The sequence below is a fragment of the Coturnix japonica genome, chromosome 9 (genome assembly GCF_054131305.1).
Source record: "Coturnix japonica strain WE chromosome 9, WE-NBRP24, whole genome shotgun sequence".
Lineage (NCBI taxonomy): Eukaryota > Metazoa > Chordata > Aves > Galliformes > Phasianidae > Coturnix > Coturnix japonica.
In genome coordinates, this window is record NC_140671.1 from 25,404,010 (window position 1) to 25,427,628 (window position 23,619).

Genomic DNA, 23,619 nt, shown 5'->3' on the forward strand with positions numbered 1-23,619 from the left:
GTGTCATATTTGGCTACAAACGATAATTTTGTAGAGAAATCCATTTCTTTTGGTGATGAAATGCAGCGACTCGGCACGGACTCAGATGTGAACGATCCAAATCGTTTATTACAAGTTCTCACATCCCTTATATACCTTCACAAGTTGTTATTTTCTAACTTTCCCATCTGCCCTTACAACTTTCCCAAACATCTTACATGTCAACAAAGCATTCTACAAAACACTTTTCAACTGTCCATGCAGGCACATAACCAATCAGAGCTGTGAGACTCTTCTTCTCCTTGCAGAGGTGTCTTTGGTTCCCATGCTGTTTATCTTGCTCCACAGCTGCTGCTCTGAACAGCTTTTCTTGTATCCCCACAATGAAAACCACCTTTATGTTTAGAAAATGTGTTTGTAGAGATGAAAAACATTCTTTTGGTAAGAAAACCGTATTTTTGCAAGGGTAAAGAGTGGTACCTAAGAGAGACCTTTTTATTTCTGGTATAAGTATTGATATTCCTGTGAAATTTTTCTTAAATCTGTCAGAAAAGTATATATCTGTTGGAAATGTCCTTATTTTGTAGAGGAGAAAAGGTATTTCTGTTAGTAATGTCCTCAATTTGTAGAAGAGAAAAGGTATTCTGGAAACAATGTGTCCTATTTTGCTAGAAAGCTTCATTTTGTAGGGAAAATGTCTTCTTCTGGGGATGAAAACCAGTATTTCTGGGAAACAACGCTATTTTAAAGGGATAAAAAGCATTATTTTGGTGAGAAATCCATGTCTTTGCAAGGATAAAAATGATTATTAGGAGAAAACTTTTTATTTCTGGGATAGGTACTGATATTTGTGTGACATTCTTCTAAAATTTGTCAGAAATCGATATTTCTGTTGGAAATGTCCTTATTTTGAAGAGGGAAAGAGGTATTCCAATAACAGTGTTTCATATGTTGCTACAAGGGACCATTTGTAGAGAAAAGGATTTCTATTGGGGATGAAAACCACTTTTTTGGGTAGAAAATGCTACTTGTAATGATGAAAAGCTTTGTATTGGTAAGAAAATGAATTTTTTGCAAGATTCAAGAGTGATACCTAAGAGAGAACACATTTTTTTCTGGTGTAAGTCTTGATATTAGTGTGAAATACATCGGAAATTTGTCTGAAATGGATAATAAAATGCTGTTTGTAGAGATGAAAAGCATTAGTTTGGGAAGAAAACCATATTTTTCCAAGGGTAAAGAGTGGTACCTAAGAGAGACCTTTTTATTGAAATGGATAATTCTTTGTACTTCTCTTAGAAGAAAACAACAGAACCAATGTTAGGGAACCTGCAGGAGGACAGGATTAACTAAAACAACTACCATCACCATTTGTGGAAACTCACAGCTCAATATTAGTCTTCATTGTTGGTGTGAGATATTTTTGGCATGTTTCTTTATCCTGAGATCTCCAAGCAACTTCAGAGTGCTTTTGTCTTGCATGCTTTGTTCTGTTCTCCTCATGCTTCCCACCTGATTCATCCACCAACAGCAAGGGAGAGAAGCAAACGCGGTCCTTCTCACACTGATGCTTGAGAAGACTCTGTTTCACCTCTGGGCCGTGGTGGTGATGGCGTCCACGATCTCTATGATGCGGTGCAGTGCTGAGTCGGTGCCGATGGTCCTGTCGGTGCCACAGAAGTCGTTGTCGATAGAGCCCACCATGCCCACGATGTTCAGGTAGCTCGACTTCTTCGCCTCCTCCGCCGTGATCCCCCCTAGAAGAGGGCTCTCCTCCTCTTCTAGAGATGCCCTTGGTTCTCAGCCTTGCTTCCACCTGCTGTTCATCTCGCTCCAATAGCCTTCCATGCACCCCCACGCTCACAAGGCCGATTGTTTTCTGTAACAGGAGAAGAACTCTTCAAAAACAGGGCGGGTTTGGAGAGCTCTTTGCCCACTAACAGACCCCGTCGGAGACTTCAGCTCAGGATGCTGAGGGCAGGGCAGCCATTTCACTCCCTCTCTCTCCCTCCCCCCTCGGTGTCCAGCTGAATTACTTTGCTCCTGAGCAACCCCCCCACCCCCAAAACATCAGGGAACTGGAGGAGCTACGAGCTGGAAAGCAGTGGGTTCCTCTCCAACCCTGAGCAGACTCACACTTAGCTGGGCCTTCCACATGCTGCAGAATCAGCCTTGGTGTGCTGGGTGTGCCAACAGAGCACAGCGTGGCATTGGAGGAGGAGGAACTCTCCTCTAGTGTCGCAGCAGCCCAAGGCTGGAGGGAATTCAGCCATCCCATCCCTCAGAGCCAAGGGGTCTCAGGAGAGTCCCCCCACCCTGTTCCTCCACCCCTGCTTTCCTACAGGGATATGGCAACCTACAGCGATACGGGTAGGAATCACACACCTCTTTTGTGCCCTGTCTCGGGACCGTTGTTGGCGCTTGAAGCTGCGTGGTGGTGGCATCAAAAGGGATCTGTCGTAGATGGGCTTCCCAGGCAGGCTGCCCTCAGAGCTCGATGGCGATTCAATCACTATCTTGGGTATTATCCATGGAGGCCGGGCTGCATGAGGGCCACTCAGCTCCGCCTTGTTTGCCTCCGGCACTCTGCCATCACTGAGGGTTTTCTCTGCTCCTCGTCCTTCTCTGATGCTCTGAGACTGCACTGCCTGGGCTCCACCTGCCTTTGGTACTGGAGCTTTGGCTATGGATTTGCCCACAAACTGACTCATTGGTGCCGGTCTCACCACCCCTCTTTCTTCTTTCAAACTCTGAGGCTGTGCTGGACGTATTTCTGGAGCCTTCCCTTTGGTGATGACTTTGCCCTGAAGCTGGCTGCTCAGTGCTGGCTTCACTGCTTGTTTTCTGACCCACTGAGCTCCAGCAGCCTGAGCCCGACCCAAGCCTTGTGCTGGAGCTCTGGCTGTGTGTTTCCCATCACTTTTGCTGCTCAGCACCGGCTTTGCTGCTCCTCTTCCTTCCTGGCAGCTCTGAGGTTCCACTCCACGAGTGCGGCCTGGCTCTGCTGCTTTACTTTGTGCTGTCAGCTTGTGCTGACCTTGGCTGCTCAGTGCCGGCCTCACCGCACCTTGTTCCTCTGTGCACCTGTGGGGTTTTATTGCCCGTGCTGGACCCGTGGGTGGTGCAGTGCTTTTGGTCGTGCCTTCCCTCTGGGTTTTGCTGGGCACAGCCATCTTTTTGGGTGAAGACACCGCCGGGAGCGCTGGAACTTGACTGAAAGAGAAGAGCAGAGCAGAGGAGATGCTTTACAGTGTGTGACATTTTTGGGGCCACATCCTGCAGCCACCTTTGGGGCCACATCCTGCAGCCTTGGCTGCAGCACAGCCTTCCCCAAGCAGAGCTCACAGGCTGCCCTTGGGTTCTCTTGAGGGCCAGAAGGGAACCAGCCCTGTGATCTCACAGCAGCCACATACTACCCATCCATGCTCTGCATTCAGCAGTGCCGGACAGCCCCAGGCAGTGGGGCTGGAGAATGGGCCCTTGCTGGTTCAGCCCCATGAGGATCCCAACCCCGAGCACCCAGCCTCACCTGGGCACAGAGCTCTTCTTCTGCTCCACCCTTGTTTTGGGAAAAGAACCTGTGCCTCCTCTATGGGCAGTGCTCCGTCGGCCATGTAAGGATGGCTGCTCAGGGATCTTTCCTGGCCCTGGGAAGAAGACATCTCATCAGAGGGGATTCGCTGTCAATCTGCCATCTCTGGGACATGCAGGGCTGCTCAGGCCTGTCCCAAACCATCCAGGGGGGCCGCTCCACTTCCCTGGCAGATGCTCCCTCCCTCCAGGGACGTCTGTCCCTCTTGCCCAGCTCCTCCTCTCAGGGGTGCAGCTCAGATTTGGGCCCGCTTTCCTGACCTTTGCTTTGGGAAAGAGGAGCTGAGTGGTGTCTGTGAGCTGACAGCCTCTTCTAGGGGCTCGTTGCCCAAAGGGAGGACGGGGCCGAGGATCCCCCCCCCCTCCTGCCACACCCAGGGATGGGGGCACGTGGGAACATCGCATCCTGCACCTTAGATTTTATGAGGCATCCTCATTTCATGAGACCAACATGTGGCTGGGAGAGGCATGAATCTTTGCATGAGTTGGAGCCATTGGGTGATCACTGAGTGGGGCTTTTCCCACGGCAGCTTGGTTGTGTGGGGCACGGAAAGGAGCTGGCTGCTGCTTTACCTTTCTTGTCCCGGCCAAGAGGTGGCACACCCAAACCCTCTTCTTTCTCCATCTTGCCCTCACCAGGCACTTCCCTGGATGCCTTGGATGGTTTCCTGGGAGGTGGTTTGTGGATAAACTCCAACTTAAACCTGTACAGAAGGAGAGGATGGAGGCGTGACTCAGCAGCCTTTGCTGCCCACCGGGATTGCCTGCTCACAGCTTGATTTTCACACTGCATCAAGGTCCAGCATCCCCCAAAGCTGCCTGTGCCCCAATTCCAGGGGCTGTGCTGGGAAATGGGGTCACCCAGCTGAGAAATCCAGGCCTCAAAAGGATGAAAACATCACCTAAATTCCTTCATCTCTACCATCAGATCTTCCTCACAGAAACCTCTACAGCTCTGGGACGTGTAAATAGGTCCCAAGGGTGGATTCTCAAAGTGCCCACCTCTGGAGAGAAGGTAAAGGCTCCAGGAGGAAATGCTGTGGATCATCTGCTCCATTATAGTTCCCTAAGCAACAGCACAACCTGAGTCCTGAGCTGTCAGCAGACCCCAGGGGAGCCTGATATACTGACTTCAACAGCAAACACCCCTCTGGTTGTGGAGCTGGGTGAAGGCCCCGTGCCCAGATTCGGTGACTTTCTCCACCCTGCTTAACTCCCCCCCATGTGGGGTCACCTGTCGGGTCTGATTTGCACACACAGTCAAATCAGGCTGTTTTCCCCAGGTAAACCAGCAATCTCTATGGGGTAATGCCATCATTCCATGGGACTGCAGGCAGCTGCATTACTCAGGTCATTGGTTAACGGCACATCCTTTGCAGACAGCACAGTTATGACTGGCAATCCAGACAGACTTACAGCACCAAATGAGGCATCCCCCCAGTGCTCAGCCTCCCCCCAGCCCCTCTGATGGCTGAGGACAAGCTGCAACACAAGAGGCTGCCACCAGACTTGTTTGCCCATCCCATGTGGCAGCACAGAAACAACACTGGCTGCCCAGAGTCCTCATGGCAGGACAGCTGTGGTCACAAGGAGGAAACGATAGCAAGGGAGAGCCGAGCAGCTGCGCTGAGCAGAGGCTCCATCCACAAACATACTCACTCAGGAAAGACGATGACCCGGCCAGAGAGTGTCAGGGAGGCCACCTCTGCCACCCGGGACACCACCATGTCCAGCAGCCAGGGGACCTGCAGGGGAGGATCAGGGAGGCGGTGGAACATCCTTGTGATGGCTGAAGCACTCGGGAGCGGAGGGAGAGCTGACAGCACCATAGCTCTCTTGGCTGCCTGAGCAGCTGGCCGGGTTCTGGCAGGCCATATGCAGGCAGGGTAAGGGCTGTGGGACTGCCCGGGTCAGGCAGAACCCAAAAGCTCACCTTGAAAACTGCTGTTTCCAGACTGGCTTTCCCACAGACCTTCTCGAGGAAGTCGTAGTAGAATTTCATTTGAACTCGTGCTCCTTCTAAGAAGAGGACCCCGATGTCCTTCAGGACAAAGGCAACGCTCTCCCCGTTCCTCAGGCAGTGGGAGATGAGGGATGTGGTGCTGCATATGCAGGTCTCCACTCTGTGCCGGGACACCGATGCAGTTGAGGCCACCTCGGTGTACTTGAGGGGCTCCACTTCCTTATGGCCTGTAAAATCACACCAGGTGGTCAGAATTGGTCACTTAGCAGCCCTCCTGCCCCTACTTCTGAGTGCTACTTGTATTCACCACCCAGGACGGCCCTGTGTTTGGATGGGCTCCATGGAAGGGCTGGTTTGCTTCTGAAAGTGGAGGCAGCCATCCTGTTTGCCAGCAAGGGTTGAATTCTCCTCCTACCTGTCAGGAGTTCCTCATCACCTGTCAGACTGTGGACGTCCAGAAGGTTCCTGGCCAGGCGAAACGCCGGCCACTGCACAACCAGGGTGCCCTCCTTAGCCCTGATCTCTTTGAAGACGATGTCGAAGGAACCGAAGGTAGGAATTCGGATCCCCTACGAGTGGAAGAGAACGGAAGGGCCCAAGGGTTAAGGCTGAAGGAGGGCCTGGGAGTTTCCCTGCACAGGGACCGTGCTTCAGGCCCTGCTGTATCATCTGCCACTGTTGAGAGGTGCTGGCCTGGGGACTGGGAGTCATTTGGGAAGGAACTGCCCACCCCTCTCCTTCCCACCACCCTCCAAACTGCAGCATGGCAGCCCCAGCAGAAGCAGCTTCATGGAATCCAGGATTCCAGCAGCTGGGAGCAGCGCTGAGATCCAGCACCTCCTGCCACAAGCAGTGCTGCACCTGTGGGAGGCCCACTGGGACTTCATAGGGACTTTTGGGGGGGATGTCCCTATGAAGAACCTCATATGGACTTCAAGGGGGGGACATCCCTATGAAGAACCTCATAGGGACTTCAAGAGGGGAACATCCCTATGAAGAACCTCATAGGGACTTCAAGGGGGGGATATCCCTATGAAGAACCTCATAGGGACTTTGGAGTGGGACATCCCTATGAAGAACCTGCATTCTGGGGAGGGGAAGAGTCACTGCATCGCACAGCCCAGGGCCAAGGGGACTGCCCAGCTCTCCAAGGGGACCGGCAGGAAACAGGTGCTGACCCACCTTGTGCAGCAGGAGTTGTTGTTGCACACAGACGGCCACGGAGTCCCAGACGGCCACTCGCTCTGCAGAGCAAAGGTAAAGCAGGTTGCAGCCCATCTACCCCTTCCCAGCATCCCGACTGCCTCAGAGCGGGATGGCAGGTGAAAAGGGTCAGCGTCATCCCTGATCCCAAAGAGAGACAGCCCCGAGGAAGAGTGCTGGTTCCGGCCCACTCGCTGCCAGGACCCATTGGCAGCGGTGCCGTGTGCTGGCTGTGGATCCCCGTACCTTTGGTGGTGCCATATGGACTCCTGGAGGCACAGCCCGTTGCGGGGCCGTCCTCCCACCAGCTTAACTTGGTACGTATCACACGCGCAGGTTGCTCCTTGTTGGCAGCAGCCATGTGGGAGCTCACCCCTTCCAGATGCTTCCAGTCGTCTGCCAGAAGCTCCTCCAGGATGTGGCACCCACCACCCTGCAGCCGCTCTGATGCTGCTCCTGGGTTCCATGTCACACAGCAGCCCATTGTGACGCAATGGAATGCAGCCGGTGATGGCTGCTGCCCATTCTGTGCCTGCCTGCTGCCTGCCCTGCCTGCAGGAGCCCAGCTCTGCTCTTTTCAGGCTGATGCTCATCCCCTGTGTGCCATGGCCCCCACCAGAAGGGATGGAGGTGGCTCTGGGCCCAAGGCACGTTCACCTGCAGCCCTCCCGCTGCCCTCTCCTCCTTGCTCCACTCCCAGCCCAGCTCTTCTCACCATCTCACCCACACTTGAACTCCTCCTTGTGGGTAGATGAGAAGCTGAAGAGCACGACATGGCTGCCCACATGCAGCTGCACTTCCCAATGCAAACAGCAACAGACAGTGCATCAGAACCCTGAAAAGCCAACAGGGAAGAGAGGCAAGCTCAAGGCTCAGGGATACCTTTCTTCCTCCCGCACTGCTTTTGTTTCTCTCAGCCCTCACAGAGCAGGGGATGCTCACAGTCCATCGCCAGCAGTTCCAGCTGAGCTGAAAGGCCACCAGTTGGGAACACCAACACGGAAACGTGGGACAAGCAGCTCCATTTCCAGGGAGGGACGTGAAGCCAAACACTTCATGTGTGTTCACATGTAATCACATGAAGCCTGTGATTACAAGCACGAGCCAGGCACGTTTTGAGCGGCTATTGAAAGAGGCAGCACCACTATTCAAATGTTTGTTTCGCTTTTATTTGCAACAAAGAGATGCAAAATGCATCCAAAATACATTTCAATATGAAATCAAATAGGCGGGATACTGGTAATGAATAAAGACACAGCTTCCATAGTTCCTCTCTGCAGTCCACGAAAGGGAAAGCACAGCCAGGTGTGAAAACCGGACCACACAGTGTGTGTCCTTTGGTGCACCTCTGAGGAAGCATTCCAGGCGATTCTGCTGTCCTTTGTGCCTTCCTGCTCAAGCCCTTATCGTTTCTTTTTGCTTTCCTTCTTGGCTTTCTTGCTCAGCTGAGCAGCACTTGCCTTGGGTTTCTTCACCGTCTCCCAAGTCTTAGACTCAAAACCCTCCGAGTCCTACAAGAATCAATTGGGAAACAGTCAGGGAGCTTTCTAACAACTGAAAGGGAAGAGAAGCAAGAGAGGATGGGTGGATGTCAAATAAGGGAAAAGCTCAACAGGCAAGAATAAAACTATCCCTGAGCTCCAGCACACACGCGTGACCACTGCCTTATTAATAATAACAGCAATCTTATTCTAACCATTGAAGTTTCCCATGTTCACATACCTGGTTGTACACGTGTTCGCGGCCTTGCTGCTGCTGTGCTCTACAATGCCAGTCACAGAAATAGAGTGCAGAAAGCTGATCTGTTGAAGACAGAGGAGTGAGCTGTGCTTAACCAACACTGCTTCAGTGCACGCTTACAGTAAGGCACACCTACCTTACAATGGCCACGCACGAAGCTCCAGACACAGCTCCAGACTGTTTCCATGAAGCCCAATTGCATTTCACAGCCACTCACGCTCTGCTCCTTGACAATCTTCAACAGAAAAGTCACAAGATGCAAAACCCATCCCTCGGAGATGTCACAGACCTCTGCACTCATGAAGCAGCACTCATGGCATTGGGTGAGAAAGCAGACGTGTGCTTATCAAGTGAGCTCTGTTTGCTGCCAGCTGCTGGTAGGAACCCACCCAGCTCTAAGTACGAACAGTAACCTATGTCTAACTCTAAAACAGGAACAAAAACCTACACCTAACAATAAAACGTGAACAATAACCTACTCCTAACACCTAATCCTAACTAACTAAATTTAACAATAAAAATAGGATTCAGATGGAACTGGGGGCCCGCAAGGTCTCAGAAGAGGAGATGATGTTAAATGAAGCCACCCGGCTAATGCCGGGGGCTGGGGCCACGCAGACGGTACGGAGCCCAGCGCCTGGACCAGTGATGCTGCAGCTGAGGTGGTACTGCTTGTCATGGTTTTGTAATTTCGTAATTTTGCTATCAGTATTCCACATCATAACATCATGTAAAGTATGGATACTTCTATTGAATGTGCAGTCCACAGAAGAAGACTACATATCCCAGAGAACAACAGGGGTAATGATAAGTCACAGGACCAGGACGCTATATAATCTCGTTCCCAGGCTGGAGTGCCCTCCTTCTTCTCTTGAACTTCTCGGAGAGTGGGAAGCGTTCCAGCCGTGTCGCCTAGAGTTCACAGTAGGCCTCTCGGTTTTCGGGGACTCTCTCTCTCTGTTTCGTTCGATTTGTTAGCCTCAATTATATTATATTGTGTTATCTTGTATTTTGATATCATATTTAGTAAAATAAGTTTTTCCTCCTTAGATTGTCACTGTTTTATCCCACTCCCCTTTTCCCCCTCCTTTCCGGGCCCCGGGGAGGGGGGCTCACGGGTTGGCTTCCCCTGTCACAGGCATAGGTAAATCTAAGTAACCCGTGACACTGCTGCAGGGCCTGGCACGGTGGTGTGGTGCCAGGCCAGCTGTGCATCGGGCGGATCCACCTCCATGGGCTCGTCCTCAGGTGGATCCACCTCCATGGGTTCATCCTCAGGTGGATCCACCTCCATGGGTTCATCTGGAGGTGGATCCACCTCCATTGGTTCATCCTCAGGTGGATCCACCTCCATGGGTTCATCCTCAGGTGGATCCACCTCCATGGGCTCCACAGAGGTGGTCACGCGCCTGGTCCAGGCGCGATGGCAATGGGCTCGCTTGCGTGTCTGCCGCCTGATGGTCCTGGTGGGCCCCCTCCTCCTCCTCCTCGACCCCACGGTCCCCAGAACCATCTTCCCACCTAAATGTTGGGTTTCCTCCTGCCTCGCTCTCTTAGGCCCCCACATGGCTGTTAATGGCCAGAGCTCTAAGAGGCGAGTGCATTGCGTGGGGCAGTGGTGAACAAGGTGACATCTGAGGCCAGGGTTCTAACATGGCCCAACAGGGTTCTAACTGCTGGCACTGCTGGCACTGGCGTTCCACATGGCATGAGGAGGGGGCTGGAGGACAGGGCACGGCACGGGAGCCAGAAGGCACTGCCTGTGCCCAGCGGGCAGCCCTTCTCTCCGGCCAGCAAGAGGCCACAGAGGAGCCGGCCCTGAGCAAAGGGCCCTCGGCCTCCTTCATCCTCCCCCTTCTTCCACAAGGGAATCTCTTGGCGCTGCCATACGCAGCACGCAGCACCACGCTGATGGGGCTCCTGAGCTCAGCGCCAACAACAGCAGGCTCCAAAGGGCACCTGACTACGCCTGCCTGCTGGGACACACCAGCTCTGCTCTCCATGTTCCAATCCAGAGCATCTCCTTGTAACACCTCCGACTCCATTTGCATCCACTCGTTCTGATTGGAAAGCAGGTTGCAGCCCATCTACCCCTTCCCAGCACCCCGACTGCCTCAGAGCGGGATGGCAGGTGAAAAGGGTCAGCGTCGTCCCTGATCCCAAAGAGAGACAGCCCCGAGGAAGAGTGCTGGTTCCGGCCCACTCGCTGCCAGGACCCATTGTCTATGGAACGCTATGGTGTGTCTATGTGGCAAAATGAGTTTCTATGGGTGGCTATGGGAGCTCTATGGGGCACAATGGGTTGCCTACGGGGCTCTATGGGATGTATAGGGGCTCTATGGCGCGGCTATATGTCCTTATGTGGTGTCTATGTGGCACTATGTTGTGCTATGGGGTGCTGTGAGGCACTATGGGGTGCTATGGGGCTCTATGGAGCAGTATAGGGTGTCTATGGGTCCCTATGGGGTGCAATGGGGCGCTGTGGGGCACAAGGGAGTGTCTATGAGGCTCCATGGGCTGCTATGGGGCACTGTGGAGTAGCTATGGGATGATTTGGGGTCTCTTTGTGCCCCTATGGGTCACTATGGGTCACTATGTGGTGTCTATGGGGCTCTATGGGGTGGCTATGCTTTGCTGTAGGGTGGCTATGGGGTGCTTTGGGGTATCCTTGGGTTCCTATGGGGCGCTATGGGTGACTATGGGGTGCTATGGTTTGCTATGGGGCTCTATGCGGAAGAATGGGGTTTCTATGGGGCGCTAAGGGGTCCCTATGGGGCTCTATGGGGAGTCTATGGGGTGTCTTTGGGGATCTATGGGTTGTCTGTGGGGCTCTATGGGGTCTGCATGGGGTCTGTATGGGGTTCAGTGGGTCTCTATGGGGCTCTATGGGGTGTCTACAGGCACTATGGGGCGATATGGGGTGTCTATGTGGTTCAATTGGGCTCTATGGTGTGGCTGTAGGGCCTTATGTGGTGTCTATGGGGCACTGTGGGCTGCTATGGGGTGCTGTGGGGAACTATGGGGTGTCTATGGGGCTCTATGGAGCAGTATGCTGTGTCTATGGGTCCCTATGGGGTGCAATGGGGTGCTGTGGGGCACAATGGAGTGTCTATGAGGCTCCATGGGCTGCTATGGGGCACTATGGAGTAGCTATGGGGTGCTATGGGGTCTCTTTGGGCCCCTATGCGTCACTATGGGTCACTATGTGGTGTCTATGGGGCTCTATGGGGTGGCTATGCGGTGCTGTAGGGTGGCTATGGGGTGCTTTGGGGTATCCTTGGGTTCCTATGGGGCGCTATGGGTGACTATGGGGTGCTATGGTTTGCTATGGGGCTCTATGCGGAAGAATGGGGTTTCTATGGGGCGCTAAGGGGTCCCTATGGGGCTCTATGGGGAGTCTATGGGGTGTCTTTGGGGATCTATGGGTTGTCTGTGGGGCTCTATGGGGTCTGCATGGGGTCTGTATGGGGTTCAGTGGGTCTCTATGGGGCTCTATGGGGTGTCTACAGGCACTATGGGGCGATATGGGGTGTCTATGTGGTTCAATTGGGCTCTATGGTGTGGCTGTAGGGCCTTATGTGGTGTCTATGGGGCACTGTGGGCTGCTATGGGGTGCTGTGGGGAACTATGGGGTGTCTATGGGGCTCTATGGAGCAGTATGCTGTGTCTATGGGTCCCTATGGGGTGCAATGGGGTGCTGTGGGGCACAATGGAGTGTCTATGAGGCTCCATGGGCTGCTATGGGGCACTATGGAGTAGCTATGGGGTGCTATGGGGTCTCTTTGGGCCCCTATGCGTCACTATGGGGTGTCTATGGGGATCTATGGGGTATCTTTGTGTTCCTATGGGGCGCTATGGGTGACTATGGGGTCGCTATGGGTTTCTTTGAGGCACTATGGGTCTCAATGGGGTCTCTGTGGGTCTCAATTTATCCTTATGGCTCCCAATGACTGTCTATGGGTCTCTATGTGTCCCTATGGGTCCCAGTGTCTCTCTATGTGTCCCTATGGGTCCCAGTGTCTCTCTATGGGTCCCAATGTCTTCCTCTGGATCTCTATGGGTCCCTATGGGTCCCAGTGTCTCTCTATGTCCCCCTGTCTAGGTGGTAACTATACAGATGGTAACAAAGATGGTAACAAATGTACAGAGGTTCTAAGCGAGAGAGAAACTCACCAGTGGTGATGCCTTCGCTGAGGAAGCTGGGGCGGTCTTCACTGCAGAGCGATGTCCAAGAGATGCTGCCTCACAGAATCACAGAATTCTCAAGGTTGGAAAAGGGCTGCCAGCTTTTGTAGGAGAATAGCATGGGAGACAGTTGTGAAGGCTTTGCTGAAGTCCAAGTAGAGCACATCAACAGCCTTTCTTTCCTTCATCCATCAGATGGGTCACAGGATCGTAGAAGGAGATCAGATTGGTCAAGCAGGAGCTGCCCTTCACGAACCCATGCTGGCTAGGTCTGATCTCCTGCTCATCCCACACCTGCCGCATCTGTCATCTCCCTCAAGACAATTCGTTCCATTCCCTTCCCTGGCACCGAGGTCAGGCTAACAGGCCTGGAGTTGCCCTAATCCTCCTGACAACCTTGCTTGGAAATGGGAGTCACGTTGATAATTGAATTATTATGCCTCCCAAAGTGTCCCTATGTGTCTCTATGTCTCTCCATGGGGTCCCAATGTGTCCCAATGTCCCCCTATAGATCTCTATGTCCCCCTATGGGTCCCAGTGTCTCCCTATGGGTCACTATGTGTCCTTACGTGTCCCAATGTCCCCCCTGTGTGTTGCTATGTGCCTCTATGGGATCTCTTAAGATTATCTCTGGGCCCAAATGTCTTCCTACAGGTATCTAAGGGTTTCAATGTGGTCCCTATGTGCCTCTATGGGGTCTCTTATGGGTCTCAGCAGGGTCCCTATGTGTCTGTATGGGTCTCACTGTCCCCCACTGTAATCCATGGGTTCCCTATGTGCTCCATTTTCCCCCTATGTGTCCCAGTGTCTCCCTATGGGTCACTATGTGTTACTATGTGTCCCAATATCCCCCCTATGGGTTGCTATGTGCCTCTATGGGGTCTCTTATGGGTATCTCTGGGCCAAATGTCTTCCTATGGGTATCTTTGTGCTTCAATGTGCTCCCTATGTGCGTCTATGGGGTCTCTTATGGGTCTCAGCGGTGTCCCAATTTGTCTTTATGGGTATCACTGTCCCCCACTGTATTCCATGGGGTCCCTATGTGTCCCAGTGTCCCCTTATGGGTCCCAGTGTCTCCCTATGGGTCACTATGTGTTCCTAGGTGTCCCAATGTCCCCACTATGGGTTGCTATGTGCCTCAATGGGGTCTCTATGGGGTCTCTTATGGGTATCTCTGGGCCCAAATGACTTCCTGTGGGTATCTATCTGTTTCAATGTGCTCGCTACGTTTCTCTATGGGGTCTCTTATGGGTCCCAGCAGAGTCCCTATGTGTCTCTATGCGTCTCACTGTCCCCCACTGTAATCCATGGGGTCCCTATATGTCCCAATATCCCCCTATGGGTCCCAGTGTCTCCCTATGGGTCACTATGTGTCCCTATGTTTCCCTATGTCCCCACTATGGGTTGCTATGTGCCTCTATGGGGTCTCTAAGGGGTCTCTTATGGGTATCTCTGGGCCCAAATGTCTTCAGATGGGTATCTATGGGTTTCAATGTGGTCCCTATGTGCCTCTATGTGGTTTCTTATGGGTCTCAGCTAGGTTCCCTATTTGTCTTTATGGGTATCACTGTCCCCCACTGTAATCCATGGGGTCCCTATATGTCCCAATGTCCCCCTATATGTGTCCCAGTGTCTCCCTATGAGTCACTGTGTGTCCCTGTGTATCCCAACGTCCCCCCTATGCGTTGCTATGTGCCTCTATGGGGTCTCTATGGGGTCTCTTATGGGTAGCTCTGAACCCAAATGTCATCCTATGGGTATCTATGGGTTTCAGTGTGGTCCCTATGTGCCTCCATGGGGTCTCATATGAGTCTCAGCATGGTCCCTATGTGTCTCTATGGGTCTCACTGTCCCCCACTGTAATCCATGGTGTCCTTATGTGGACCAGCGTCACCTAATGTGTCCCAGTGTCTCCCTATGTGTCACTATGTGTCCCTATGTGTCCCAATGTCCCCCATATGCGTTGCTATGTGCCTCTATGGGGTCTCTATGGGGTCTCTTATGTGTATCTCTGTGCCCAAATGTCTACCTATGGGTATCAAAGGGTTTCAATGTGGTCCCTATGTGCCTATATGGGGTCTCTATGGGGTCTCTTATGGGTATCTATGGGCCCAAATGTTTTCATATGGGTATCTATGGGATTCAACGTGGTCCCCATGTGCCTCTATGGAGTCTCTTAAGGGTCTCATCGAGGTGAGGACATTGGGACACCTAGGGACTTCATTGATTACAGTGGGGGACAGTGAGACCCATAGAGACACATAGGGACCTCGCTGAGACCCATACGAGACCCCATAAAGGCCCATAGCAACACATAGGGAGGACATTGGGCCACATAGGGACACATAGTGACCCATAGGGAGACACTGGAACCCATAGGGGTACATTGGGACACATAGGGACCCCATGGATTACAGTGGGAGACAGTGAGACCCAGACACATTTGTAGAGAAAAGGATTTCTATTGGGGATGAAAACCACTCTTTTGGGTAGAAAATGCTACTTGTAATGATGAAAAGCTTTGTATTGGTAAGAAAATGAATTTTTTGCAAGATTCAAGAGTGATACCTAAGAGAGAACACATTTTTCCTGGTGTAAGTCTTGATATTAGTGTGAAATACATCGGAAATTTGTCTGAAATGGATAATTCTTATGTTAATGTCATTATTTTGTAGGGGAAGACAGATATTCTGGAATCAATGAGTCATAATTTGTTACAAAGCATCATTTTAAAGAGAATGTGTCTTCTTTTGGGGATGAAAACCAGTAATTTAGGGAGAAAGTGCTATTTGTAGGGATGAAAAGCATTAGTTTGGGAAGAAAACCATAGCTTTGCAAGGATGAAGAGTGATACCTAAGAGTGTACTTTTCATTTCTGGGATAAGTATTGATATTCATGTGACCTACTTCTAAAATTTGTCAGAAATCGATATTTCTGTTGGAAATGTCATTCTTTTTTAGATGAAAAGAGTTATTCTGGAAACAATGTGTCATATTTGGCTACAAGCGATAATTTTGTAGAGAAATCCATTTCTTTTGGTGATGAAATGCAGCGACTCGGCACGGACTCAGATGTGAACGATCCAAATCGTTTATTACAAGTTCTCACATCCCTTATATACCTTCACAAGTTGTTATTTTCTAACTTTCCCATCTGCCCTTACAACTTTCCCAAACATCTTACATGTCAACAAAGCATTCTACAAAACACTTTTCAACTGTCCATGCAGGCACATAACCAATCAGAGCTGTGAGACTCTTCTTCTCCTTGCAGAGGTGTCCTTGGTTCCCATGCTGTTTATCTTGCTCCACAGCTGCTGCTCTGAACAGCTTTTCTTGTATCCCCACAATTCCCCCTTTTTTGTTTATTGACAAGCTACTGCCATACTATAAAATAATAATACTAATTATATTAATAACATAATCATTATAACTCAATCAAGGCCTCGATTGACAATATTCTGAAAATGAAAAAGGAGATAAGGCAAATGACAAAATATATGGTTAAATCCACTAAAATATCAGACGCATTTTGCCTGCGGCCTAAGTTCCTACAACCTGGAAAAGAACCCCTGAGAATCCAATTCTGTGTAAATTTGAAATAGGTTAGAAAAGACTTCAATTTCGTGTTATCCATCCCGTTAGCATGAAGCAAATACTCCCTAAGCTAGCACATTATTACTTATTGTCCCTGGAGAGGCAGAAAACTGCAGAAAAGGAGAGAGAAGGATCATGTTGGCGGTGGATGCGATAGGCAGCGCCAGCAGGGCGTCCCCTGCTTCAAGGTGCACTTTCCCTTTCTCATCCACCACGGATTCTCTCTTGCTCTTTTCCTACTCAGGGTCTGAATGGTATTTTCCATTTGTACACTGCATCCGCATGGCCAGTGCATGGTACAGAGTCCAAGTGGAACACCTGCTTACAAAACAGAATAAATTGCCGAGGTTAGCTTTTTTTTGCAAGCACCTTTGTTTCAATTGATGCATGGTCATATTTTGAAAATCCCAATTAGTGAGATGAAAAAGAGTTAATAACTGTTATGTTTAAGAATCATCCGTTTGTCCAGGATTCTTTTCCAGGGTCTTATTTTTACAAACTAAGAAGAGGCTAGTTGATAGGCTAATAAAATCATAACTGAACATTACTAATACACTAGAAGAGCTATTCCCATAATTTCCAGCATTGGTAACATCAAATCCTATTTAACTTATATTCTATCTACTGCCAAAATAGGAAAGACACACAATAATCTAAATAATGCTTAATAATTCTAATTCTTAAATTTATACCAGTAATGTGGAAGAGTTACCTACTATGTCTTACCATTACTAAAATTATTATTTGCAATACAACAAATTACAAAGCAATATCAATGAAGTAAGAGGCGTATAATCACAATCATTATTAAGGCTGGGTGTTATTTTCTGCCTTGAGATGAGGCCGAACATATCTTGCCGGAACCCATGTAGGGCCAGTCCTTGTAGAAACACAAGCATATCCACGACCCCAGGTTATCAATGGTAAGGGACCTTCCCAGTGCCCTGTGGCCATATTTCGAATGTTAACCATTGGCCGTTCCTTGAGCACTGGGGAACCCTCAAAATGACGATCCACACGAGTTGTATTTGTATGATCACGATTCAAAAAATTCAGCACAAACAAAGCCTTACATAATCTTTCTTGTGGTGTGTCTCCCGTATTCCCCCTTTTTTGTTTATTAAGAACAGATTTCAGTGTTTGATGAGTACGCTCAATGATAGCTTGTCCAGTGGGAGAATGAGGGATGCCTGTAATATGTCTAACTTCCCATTCTTGAAGGAAAGTTTGAGTGGCCTTAGAAGTATAAGCGGGCCCATTATCTGTTTTTACCGTATGAGGGATTCCCATAGCAGCATAAGCAGATAACCAGTGTTTACGGGCGTCACGACTGCGTTCACCTGTATGTGCTGTGGCAAATATGTAAGAAGAATGAGTATCTATCGTTACATGTACGTATTTTAGACGGCTGAATTCAGGAACGTGAGTGACATCTGTCTGCCAGAGTTGAAGAGGGGCTGTTCCACGTGGATTTGTCCCAGTTTGAGGCAAAGGGGCAATTGCCTGGCAGTCTGGGCATGTTAAAATAATGTTACGGGCTTGATCTACTATCAGTTGGAATTGTTTTTGTAAGGCTCTCCTGTTCTGATGGAAAAATTGATGGGAGAGTCGTGCTTGCTCAAATAATTGAGGAGTAGCAAAAGCGACTGTGGCTTGATCAGCCTTACGGTTGCCCTCAGTTAAAGGACCAGGCAATGTAGTATGCGATCGAATGTGCATAATAAAATAAGGAAGAGTACGGTGAGAAACATAATGCAAGACTCGTTTGAGCTGTACAAACAAAACCGGATTATCAACTTCCTTAAGAAAGGATCCTTCAATCCGCTGAATGATACCTGTAACATACAAAGAGTCAGTTATTATATTAAGCTTTTGGTCTGAAAAAATTTGGAAAGCTCGAGCTACTGCAGCAAGTTTTACAACTTGAGGTGATCCATCAACAACATGTACGTCTGACTGCCATTGTGTAGCAGTCGCACGCCAGAGAACCACTGCTTGGTGTGTCTTGCCAGAGCCATCTGTAAATACAGTAACAGCATTAGGTATTGGAACATGTGAAAGTAAAGTATTAGTAGCAATGGGGATATCAGCCAAATTATGTAGTAACTGATGTTTGGGAGGATGAGTGGACAATTGTCCGGTATAGTCTGCCATAGCAGTCTGAAAAGGAAGTGACTGCGCAAGCATCCAATCTAAATCTTTTTTAGTAGCAGGTACGTATATGCAATCAGGGTCAAGAGCTCGTAGAATTTGTAGACGATGACGACCTCGCTGTATTAGCATAGCAAACATTTCCACTCGTGATGTAATAGTTTTTGAAAATGTATGAGGTAAAAATACCCATTCGAGAATAATGAGAGGATCCTTTTTTGAGGTATCCCATTGACATAACAAGCTATATGGCTGATAGAAGTTGGATATTATTATGAGATGTACTGGAAGTGATAAACAAACACGATGGCTGTATCGATTTTGCACTGATGTTATTACAGAGTCTAAGCATTGTTGTGCTTCTGGTGTTAATTGTCTTTTAGAAGTTAGATCTGGGTCTCCTTTCAGTAGTTTGAATAAAGGATGCAGCTCTTGAGTAGTAATTCCCAAAAGTGGCCGCAACCAATTGATGGTTCCTAATAACTTTTGCAGATCATTTAATGTCCATACGTGAGGTACTATTTTGAGGATTTGTGGCTGAATAGTGTGAGATGCAATTTTCCATCCTAAATATTTCCATGGAGAACTAAGTTGCACTTTTTCTTCTGCTATTTATAAGCCTATAGATTGGACTGCCTCCCGGACGAGCAGTAAAGCGTCCTTTAGACCCTCTTCTTGTTCTGCTGCTATTAAAATATCATCCATGTAATGATAAATAAGGACATGAGGTCTAGCCTTTCGTACTGGTTGTAATGCATTTGCTGCAGTCAATTGACATATCGTTGGACTATTAAGCATTCCTTGTGGTAACACTGTCCAATGATACCGCTGAACAGGGCTTTGTAGGTTGATAGAGGACACTGAGAAAGCAAATCGTGGTGCATCTTTTGGATGAAGCTGAATGGTAAAAAAACAGTCTTTCAAATCAATGACTGCTATAGGCCAATCCGAAGGTAACATTGAGGGTGAAGGAAGGCCAGGCTGCAACGCTCCCATAGGCTCAATTACTGCATTGACAGCACGCAAGTCCTGTAAAAGTCTCCATTTTCCACTCTTCTTGAGGATAACAAAAACCGGAGTATTCCAAGGGCTGGTAGTAGGCACTATGTGACCAGCAGCTAGCTGTTCTTGAACTAACTCATGTAAGTGCAGCAACTTTTCTCTTTTTAAGGGCCACTGATCTACCCAAATAGGTTGTTCTGTTTTCCAAGCTAAGGGTATAGGTTGCTGCCGATCAATGGCCCTTACTGAAAATTTGTCTGCAAAATCATACCCCACTGACTTAAGAGATCACGACCCCACAAAGTACAGGGAATTGGTAAAATGTAAGGAGCAGCGTGAGCAATGCGACCATCAGGCCCTTCAAAAGATAAAATTCGGGCACTTTGTTTTGGCTGCTGTAGGCCCCCAACCCCCACAATAGCAGAATTAGGGTCTCTTAGTGGCCACTCAGAGGGCCAATCACTGGACTTAATGATGGTAACATCAGCTCCAGTATCCACTAGTCCTAATAACTGCCTGCCATTTACTAAGCATGGTAATAAAGGTTTGTCTTTTGACAGTTGTGTGGTCCATAGCACAACAGGTTTATCTGTGCTCCCAAATCCACCGGTTCGATCTCTAATACCAGGTTTGGTCATAGAATGAAAAGGGACTAATTGTGCTATTTTTTGGCCTTTTGGAATAAAACAGGGGGGTGAGGGTGTCCATGCCATTATCTTAATTTCCCCGGTATGGTCAGCATCTATAACTCCAGGTAAAACAAAAAGTCCCATCCTTGTAACAGAAGAACGTCCTAACAAGAGGGCGCTACGCCCGTCCCCAAGGGGACCCATTACCCCTGTTGGAATGAGAGTCACGGTGCTATCAGTCAGCGTCACTGACTGGGCAGTGGACAAATCCACTCCTGCGCTGCCAATGGTGGCTGGTCTGAGTGAGCTGGCCAGACAGCATCTGGCTGAGTCGGGACCGTATTTGCTGTCATAGCGCGCGGTCTCGCGCTCCTCTTGCCGTTTCCCGGCAGATCGCAGGGCTGTGCAGCAACAGGAAGTTTGGATCGGCAGTCTCTAGCCCAGTGTAGCCCCTTCCTGCACCGTGGACAGGGTCGAGTTGGAACAGCAGAAGCATTTTTATTTACTCGCTTGGGCTTTTTACAGTCCCGTTGGACACGACCTGGTTCTCCACAATTGTAACACTTTACTTTTTGAGCTGTCCCTGCATCAAGTTGGGTGGCCAATGAATCTGCTAGCAGGGCCATTTTATGACTTTCTGTGCCTACATCTTGACAGGCTTTAATCAAGTCAGTAATTGATGGGTCTGCATTCCTTAGGGACTTTAAAACCTTTCGACAGTCTGCATTTGCGTTTTCTACTGCTAATTGCTTAAGCAAGACATTTCGGGCAGCTTCATTTTCTACTTGTCTCTCTAATGAATTTTGTAAACGGTCAAGAAATTTAATGTAAGGCTCAGTAGCCTCTTGCCTAATTGAAGTAAATGAAGCATCGGGTGAATTAATATCAGGAACCCGACGGACAGCACGCAACACCAAAGTCTTAACTTGTTCCAGGCATTGCCTGTCCAGCTGTGCCTGTGCCTGAGGTGTTGCCCGGACCCCCTCCCCCATGAGTTCCTCTAGGCCAATGTGATTTAGATTGTTCAAATTATTCAAGGCCTGGACAGCAGCCTGATCCCGGTATTCAGTCATGAACACGGTGTATTGCATGGGAGAGAGGATCATTCGTAACACACTTTTCCAGTCATGAGGGGTCATAACATAACTATCACCAATTGCAACCAAAAGATTATATGTAAAGGTAGACTGAACTCCGTATGTTCTCACTGACTTCCTTAGCTCTTTCACTGCCTCATAAGGCAGGGGTTCCCAACGGGGGACCTGATTCGGCTGATACAACACAGGAAAGGCTTGCAATGTGTCACCATCACCCCTTAATATTGCTTCTTTTCTGCACTGCTCTAAGACACCACAGTACGCTGTAGGGAAATTTGTCGTTTCTGCTCCCTTCAAATTATCATCAGGAAGAAATGCGCCCGATTCGCATTCCGGATATACTGGACCTGGGTCACAACGATCCCCTGGTTTCGATCCGTCCGTGTCTTTAATCACGTTACACGCCGGCTGCACAGACGCTGCCGCGCACGACGTGGGGGGGGCGGAGGGCGGCGGCGCAGAGAACGTCATGGGCGGAGCGGAGGGCGGGGGCGCGGCGAGCGTCGTGGGCGGAGCGGGGGGCGGAAGCGGCGCGACGAACGTCGTAGGCGGGGCGAAGGGCGGGGGCGCCGTAGAGGGCGGCAACGCGGCGAACGTCGGGGGAGGAGCGAACGGCGGGAGCGCGAGGGGGGGCGGTTGCGGCTTTTCGTCTCCCCGAATCGCGGGGGGGTCGGAGCCGCCGGTCGGATCCGGGCACGGGCCGCTTCCCGCAGCGAGAGGCAGCGGCGGGGTTGGGACGGACGGCGGCAGGGAATGGTCGGAAGAAATTCTTTCCCGTCGTGATTGCTTAATCCCTTCCATTATCCGGCTCCAAACGGGCAACAGCTTAGCAGCCGTTCTGTCTTTAGCGAGAGAAGCCTCGTAGAGTTTTGAGCCGATTTTGTCCCAAAGTTCTCCATCTAGAGAGAACTCAGTTTTTGGAAATTCAGGGACGTTTTTGCTTATCCATTTAAGAAGAGTAGCTAATGCCTTAGTAGACACAGTCTTATCCTGATACGGTAACACTGACCGCAATACTTCGAGATTTACTTTCTGCTCCTTCGGTAGTGAGCTCCCCATAGTTCCCGACTGCTCACCTTCTGTCCTGCAGAACGGGGCGGGTGCGCGCCAAACAGTCTCTCCGAAGTTCAGTCGGGCGACGCTGCCGGACCGGGCTCGCTCAGCCGCGGGTTGATTTGCCCCACGTTGTGGGCGCCATTTGCAGCGACTCGGCACGGACTCAGATGTGAACGATCCAAATCGTTTATTACAAGTTCTCACATCCCTTATATACCTTCACAAGTTGTTATTTTCTAACTTTCCCATCCGCCCTTACAACTTTCCCAAACATCTTACATGTCAACAAAGCATTCTACAAAACACTTTTCAACTGTCCATGCAGGCACATAACCAATCAGAGCTGTGAGATTCTTCTTCTCCTTGCAGAGGTGTCCTTGGTTCCCATGCTGTTTATCTTGCTCCACAGCTGCTGCTCTGAACAGCTTTTCTTGTATCCCCACAATGAAAACCACCTTTATGTTTAGAAAATGCTGTTTGTAGAGATGAAAAACATTCTTTTGGTAAGAAAACCATATTTTTGCAAGGGTAAAGAGTGGTACCTAAGAGAGACCTTTTTATTTCTGGTATAAGTATTGATATTCCTGTGAAATTTTTCTTAAATCTGTCAGAAAAGTATATATCTGTTGGAAATGTCCTTATTTTGTAGAGGAGAAAAGGTATTTCTGTTAGTAATGTCCTCAATTTGTAGAAGAGAAAAGGTATTCTGGAAACAATGTGTCCTATTTTGCTAGAAAGCTTCATTTTGTAGAGAAAATGTCTTCTTCTGGGGATGAAAACCAGTATTTCTGGGAAACAACGCTATTTTAAAGGGATAAAAAGCATTATTTTGGTGAGAAATCCATGTCTTTGCAAGGATAAAGAATGATTATTAGGAGAAAACTTTTTATTTCTGGGATAGGTACTGATATTTGTGTGACATTCTTCTAAAATTTGTCAGAAATCGATATTTCTGTTGGAAATGTCCTTATTTTGAAGAGGGAAAGAGGTATTCCAATAACAGTGTTTCATATGTTGCTACAAGGGACCATTTGTAGAGAAAAGGATTTCTATTGGGGATGAAAACCACTTTTTTGGGTAGAAAATGCTACTTGTAATGATGAAAAGCTTTGTATTGGTAAGAAAATGAATTTTTTGCAAGATTCAAGAGTGATACCTAAGAGAGAACACATTTTTTTCTGGTGTAAGTCTTGATATTAGTGTGAAATACATCGGAAATTTGTCTGAAATGGATAATAAAATGCTGTTTGTAGAGATGAAAAGCATTAGTTTGGGAAGAAAACCATATTTTTCCAAGGGTAAAGAGTGGTACCTAAGAGAGACCTTTTTATTGAAATGGATAATTCTTTGTACTTCTCTTAGAATAAAGCAACAGAACCAATGTTAGGGAACCTGCAGGAGGACAGGATTAACTAAAACAACTACC

At 49.1% G+C, this 23,619-nt stretch overlaps 1 protein-coding gene across 1 annotated transcript; it reads right to left on the reverse strand.

Moving 5' to 3' along the window:
- Nucleotides 1-845: 845 nt before the first annotated feature.
- On the reverse strand, nt 846-7,103 carry LOC146759867 (uncharacterized). Its single transcript, XM_085509717.1, has 9 exons — nt 6,983-7,103; nt 6,716-6,777; nt 5,949-6,102; nt 5,504-5,760; nt 5,230-5,315; nt 4,144-4,274; nt 3,509-3,626; nt 2,365-3,192; nt 846-1,858 (listed from the first exon to the last, which is right to left on the reverse strand). The coding sequence occupies exons 1-9, from the start codon at nt 7,095-7,097 to the stop codon at nt 1,840-1,842; spliced, it is 1,770 nt and encodes a 589-aa protein (XP_085365843.1). The 5' UTR covers nt 7,098-7,103; the 3' UTR covers nt 846-1,839.
- Nucleotides 7,104-23,619: the final 16,516 nt, after the last annotated feature.